This window comes from Phaseolus vulgaris, chromosome 4 (genome assembly GCF_000499845.2).
Source record: "Phaseolus vulgaris cultivar G19833 chromosome 4, P. vulgaris v2.0, whole genome shotgun sequence".
NCBI lineage: Eukaryota > Viridiplantae > Streptophyta > Magnoliopsida > Fabales > Fabaceae > Phaseolus > Phaseolus vulgaris.
In genome coordinates this window covers 5565724-5571689 of record NC_023756.2, presented here as the reverse complement: position 1 = coordinate 5571689, position 5966 = coordinate 5565724, and the positions used below count along the sequence as shown (strand labels likewise).

Here is a 5966-nt window from a genome sequence, read left to right as displayed (position 1 = left end):
TATCGCAAACCGCTTCAGGAGCCTTAAAGAAGGAGAAATAATATAGCGGTAGAGATGTAAATACCGATTTAATTAAGCAGATTCTACCAGCCATAGACAAAAACCTCCCCTTCCAAGTATTAAGTTTTGTGCTCAGTTTTACGATTATCGGCTCCCAAAACTTTTTCTTCCTAGGATTTCCTCCTATCTCCAACCCCAAGTACTTAAACGGTACCCTCATTAGAGTACAGTGGAGACTCTTTGCATAGACTTCAAGGGCCCGACTTTGGACGTTGATTCCAGTGATCCTAGACTTATGGAAATTGATCTCCAGTCCCGAGGCCAACTCAAAACATCTAAGTATTGCTTTTATAGTAACTATGTTAGAGTATGAGTCTTCACAAAAAAAGAGCGTATCATCAGCGAATTGTAGCACACAGGCCTCAATCTCTCTTCTTCCCACCTTAATTCCAGCAAGCTTGTTGGTTCTAAGTGTCTGCCTAACAAGCCCAGTTAACCCTTCAGCAACCACAATAAACAAGAAAGGGGCTAGAGGATCTCCTTGCCTCAACCCTCGCTTGACTTTGAACTCCGTAGTAGGGCTTCCATTAACCAGGACTGACACTGTGGCAGAGTCCAAACAACCTTTTATCCATAGAATCCATCTCTTATGGAATCCCAGTTTATGAAGCATATCCAAATTATTCTTGTTACTTGTTACTTGTTTGAATAAACTATTCTTTACATCCAAATTAACTATTTTTTTTTTAACTCTTTTTCTTTTAACTTTATTTTGATACATGTACGCATTACTAGATAAGTAATGTTTTATTTTAGATAAGTAATGTTTTATTTTGTTGTTCTGTTGTAGTCATACTAATTGGAAAAACCGTACGTGGATTTGTAAATTACGAAACATCATTAAGTATGCCAATGGTTGAACAAACTGTACGTGGATTTGTAAATTACGAAACATCATTAAGTATGCCCCATGGTTGAACGTATTTTTGAATATTGCATTTGAAAACGTGTTTGTTTTGGTTATTTTAGTTTCCTATGGGCATGTATATTTGGTCCAAGCTAAATAACGGGGTTGAAGGTCTTGTGTACTCTTTTAAAATAATTTTTATCAATTCATTTGAAAATGGTGGTGTGTGTACCTCAGTACATTTAGTGAATCAAATTAATTATATTAAAGAGAGAGGCTTGGGCATGTAATAATAACTTGAAATCACGAGAAAAAAAGAAAAAAATTGAACAATTATTCTTTCATAGTGACTCATTTATAATTTATATTAGTTAGTTGTTAAAATTTAATAGCTAAATGTTAAATAAAAATTTAGATACTACTTTAATATCTATAGTTTTTTAATTTTGTAAAACAATCCCAGGATTAATTATATTTTTATTTTTAAGATTAGTTGTTATTTAATGATATTTTTAGTATTGATATTTTAGTATTGAGAAAAGGTAGATCTAGATTCAGTTTAAAGGTGATCAAATGGAAAATTATATCAGATAAAAGATTGTGGGTATGGCAACTGGGAGTATCTATTTAAATATGTATTGTTTAGGAGAGTGAATATGGACATACCTGTTTTGCAAATAAGGTTTAGAATGTTTGAGTAAGGAACTTTAATTTATAAAATAATTATACAACATGTCTTTCACCTATGTCACTTGTCGTCATAAGTAGTCACAAATGACAAAGGAAAGGTGTATTGTAATGATAAAATTGAACACATTAAAACAAAGGGCAAAATGAAGAAGTAGAAGTATCTAACGTAATAATTGTAAACATTAGAAAAACTTATTTAATCCATATTCCTATGCAGGCTTCCCTACACTACGACATAGTACAAAGAAGTAGGTAATGAAGAAGGAAGTTGTATGTTACGTAATGGAAAAATTGACACGGGATCTTTGAATTCAATATCCTCCTTGTTATTTCCTTCTTCATACACACCGATTAGAGTCCAATTTGGAATTGCACTAAGAAAGCTCAATGTTGCGCTCTCATTTCCACGATTTCTTTGCATAGGGAAGCCTAACTCAAATACAATCTCAACTTTATTCCACTCTTGCTCTGAAAACACCCCCTCCACTTTGCCTTCTACATCACACCAAAGTATTGTTTCCCTGTCTCTTTCTATGAAATTGCTCAGAGCAATGAATTGCATACTCTCGTTAATGAATACTCTGAACTTGAAATTCATTGCCATCAAACTTTTCCAGAAAACCGCTGATACTTTACAACATACCGCTATCTTAGGAAATTTGTTTCGAAACGAGAAATGAATCGATGATTCCCTGCGAACGTGCTTCTTTTTCTTTCTAAGCTGTTGGAATAACAAACGGAAATCAGAATGCATAATAGGATTAGGACTGCATACTTGGATGCCATTATTGGGACTTATGTATGAATAATACACATCAAGATATCGGTCATCACCGTCAATAAGCATGGCACTTGCAGACACCTCTGAGCTCAACTCTTCAAAATTTTGATACGTTCCATGCCCATAACCCACTAACACCTTAACTTCCCGTATCATGCTTATACTATCTGGTAGCTGATAAAGTCTTCGGCAACCCTTCAAGGACAGCAGTTCAAGCCCAACAAAATTTCTAATTGAAAATGGCAATTTCTCTATATTTGTGCCGTCTAAATATATTTTCCTTATTTTCTCCATCTTTCCCAATACTTCTGGGAAACTCTCAAGACTTTCGCACCTCCGAAGATCCAAAGTTTCAAGAGATGTCAGCATGATGCAGGGTGCAAGAGTTTTCAGCTTGGTGCATTCTTGAGCACTCAATAAGCAAAGCTTATCAAGAAACCCAATTGATTCATCAATGTTAACCAAATTAGAGCATTTATCTAGACGCAGAGTTGTTAAGAGTGGTGCTTCTCGTAGGCTCGGTAGATCAGTTAAGAACTTGCAATCTTCAAGGTTTATTATAGACAATGATCCCAACATCTGCAACATAAAAAGCAAATGGGTCAAGTTATTATCTTTTAATGTAGAAACTCATGTTGAGAACTAAAACTTTGACAGATAAACATGCCTTTTCTGGTTTGAATATCTGAAGGCAACTTTCAGGCATAAGGAGTATCTCAAAACGTTTGGGATTGAAATCAGAAGGTAAAGATGGTGAAGGATAGCAACTCCAGTCTAGCACTCTCAGGCTATTTGGTAGATGCTTAGGGCCAGTAGAAAAGGTTGAATCTTCAATGATCAAAATTCTCAAGTTCTTCATTTCCCTGAATGCCTTTCCATTCCATTGCACTTCTATGTTGTTGTGCCCTTCAAGCTTTATGAATTCTATTTTATCAGATCCCTTCCACGCCAAACAATAGTTTATCCACAAAAACGTGCTTTTAATTAGCTATGCCATCCATGGATAAATATGTAATACTAAATCTAGCATGCATTCAATAAAATGGGTAAATAATAAAGGGATGAAAGGAGAGAAAATAGCAGAAATGTTTATAATATCAACATACCGTATTTTCTTCCAAAACATGAACAATGTCCTCGTTAAACCATAATCTACTACGTCTGCCTGGCTCAAGTGTTGATTCCTGCCTTACAATTTCTCTACCTGTGTCTAGAATTAGATCATGCATTCTCACAAAACCAGAAGAATCAATCTTTATGAGAGATCTGTCAACCAACACTCTCAAACCATCTTCTACATAAAAACCATGAGCTTCTAGAATTGGTGTGACATTGCCCAGTTCACAGGTATTGAAGAAACAAGCAATGTCCAGGAAAATTCCCTTCTCATTTTCTTCCAAACCATCATAGCTTACTTTAAGTATTTCATGAATCTTCTCATGAGGAATACTTTCATATTTATCTAATGCAGAACTGCACTGTTCTAAACTTTTTCCAAATAAGTGAGATCCTATAACTTCCAGAGCCAACGGAAGTCCGCATGCATAAGAAACTGCACGGTTGGAAATATTCGTATAAGCTGGACCAACTTTTCCCTTTTTGAAGGCATGCCAGTTAAACAATTCGATAGCTTTTTCAACATTTAAAGGCTTAGCCTCATATAGGTTTACCACCCCATGAGCATCTAGCAAGTACTTGTCTCTTGTGGTGATGATGATTGTACTTCCAGAGCCAAACCAATCATGTCCCCCTGCAAGTACCTTTAACTGCTGTAATTTGTCAACATCATCAAGAACTAAAAGGACCTTCTTCTGTTGAAGTCTCCTTTTTATTATCTGGATTCCTCTATTGACATCTCTCACTTTAATATCTTCTTCTTTGAGTGTTTCAGAAAGTAGTATTTCTTGGAGTCGCACAATCCCATGCTTATTAATTGTATTTTCTCTAATGTCAGGTAGAAAACAGGAACCTTGAAAATGCCAAAAAAGACAATTATACACAGCACGAGCAATCGTGGTTTTACCTATACCCCCGATACCATAAATTCCTACCATGTTGACATCAGACCCATCTCCAAGGAGAGATTTCACTCCTTGCACTGCATACTCCAGCCCAATTGGATTATCAGCAACATGTAAAGGGATGTAATTTATCTTTTCAGATATCTCTTCAACAATCTTTCTGATAAACTCATATTCTGGTTGTTGAGACCTATCCATTACAAGAAAACATGTCAGCTAAAACTAAAGCATCATATTTTGTTTTTAGTTCATTCCTTTCGATCAGAACTAGTGACATAAAATTTTGCATCCATTTCTCAAATTTTATAGATCAATGATCCATACGATTTATTTGACTTTCCTTCCCTATTAGTATTAATACGAAAATTATTAGCAAAAGGAGAGTTTATATAATATATATATATATGTGTGTGTGTGTGTGTATTCAAAGAATAGTATGAAATACCCATGTTGGAAATGCCAGCCGGATAGATTAGCTGCTTCATGTAAAGCCTTCCTCCATTTTTGTGCCTTCTCATTGTCAGCGTCAGTGTGGAACCTAGCTTCGTGTTTTGACAATGCTTCTGCATAAGTTCCAGTCTGATGTCGAACTTGTGATGGATCCACCTCATAAAATATTGGATAGATCGATCGGCCTTCTTCCTTCGCGCATTCAAGTATCTTTACAAGTTCGTTTAAGCAATAGGTTGAAGATGCATAGTTTTTGGAGAAGACAACGATGGAAATCATTGAATTTTGAATAGCTTTGAAGAGAGAAGGTGTAATATCTTCCCCTCTTCTAAGACCATCATCGTCGAAGAAAGTAACAATCCCCTTTTGGCGCAACGAATTGTAAAGATTATATGCAAACTGTGAACGAGTATCTTCACCTCTAAAATTTAGAAAGACATCATAATGCCATGGATTCCTGGAGGAAGAGAAGGATCTCTGTGCCATGATTTAAGAACATCAAAAATAAGAAACTAGTAAAACAACTTATGTTTGCAGTAAAACAAAGGTTGTGATGAGTGAGGAGCAATTAGGAAGTAGTTGCTTTATATTCGACATGAAGATCTGGTGGGTGAGCTCAGTCTTTTGCAATGGCAGATACTTTTCAAAGTATCATTTATGGTAGACAAATCATATCAAAACACGTAAATGGAGATAGATAGAAGAAAGATAGAAACAAAGAATAAGTATATAATAATGACCTTTGAACCGACAGAGCAAGTGGCTTTGTGGTGTCCGGAAATGTTATTATACCGTAGAAAACACGTTAATATAATTTCTTTGACTCATTCAATCGGCATTAAAACCAATATTAGACAGGTCATAGTTGAAAGTATTCGTCTTTAATGTTATAGATATAATTGATGATGAAATTGACGCGATCAAACTTTTAACATCTAGAATCAACGTTTTCTAATTCCACAAAATTTTCCAAAATCCTTTGAAACCCTATTCCCACCCTTCTTGGAAACTCCTTCATTGTGCGCCAGGTCTTGTACCGCCTTCCCATTGCAACGATTATCAACAACGAAACACACGATAGCAACCCCCAGTGACGAACTAAGAAGATGGTTCTCAT

The 5966-nt window shown here is 35.6% G+C and overlaps 1 protein-coding gene across 1 annotated transcript; it reads right to left on the bottom strand.

Annotated features, from left to right (window-relative positions):
• Positions 1–1682: 1682 nt before the first annotated feature.
• Positions 1683–5716, bottom strand: LOC137837063 (disease resistance protein Roq1-like). The gene is made up of 4 exons (XM_068645920.1): positions 4845–5716; positions 3485–4589; positions 3046–3318; positions 1683–2957 (listed from the first exon to the last, which is right to left on the bottom strand). Exons 1-4 carry the CDS (start codon positions 5333–5335, stop codon positions 1821–1823), a joined length of 3006 nt encoding a protein of 1001 aa, XP_068502021.1. The 5' UTR covers positions 5336–5716; the 3' UTR covers positions 1683–1820.
• Positions 5717–5966: the final 250 nt, after the last annotated feature.

Excerpts from the sequence above, each read along its gene's own strand:
- LOC137837063 (XM_068645920.1), bottom strand. The coding sequence starts at position 5,335 with ATGGCACAGAGATCCTTCTCTTCCTCCAGGAATCCATGGCATTATGAT. Across the intron at positions 3,319-3,484 it reads ATGTTTTGGAAGAAAATACG|GGATCTGATAAAATAGAATT; the intron begins GTATGTTGATAT and ends TTGGCGTGGAAG. Across the intron at positions 2,958-3,045 it reads AGATATTCAAACCAGAAAAG|ATGTTGGGATCATTGTCTAT; the intron begins GCATGTTTATCT and ends TTTATGTTGCAG.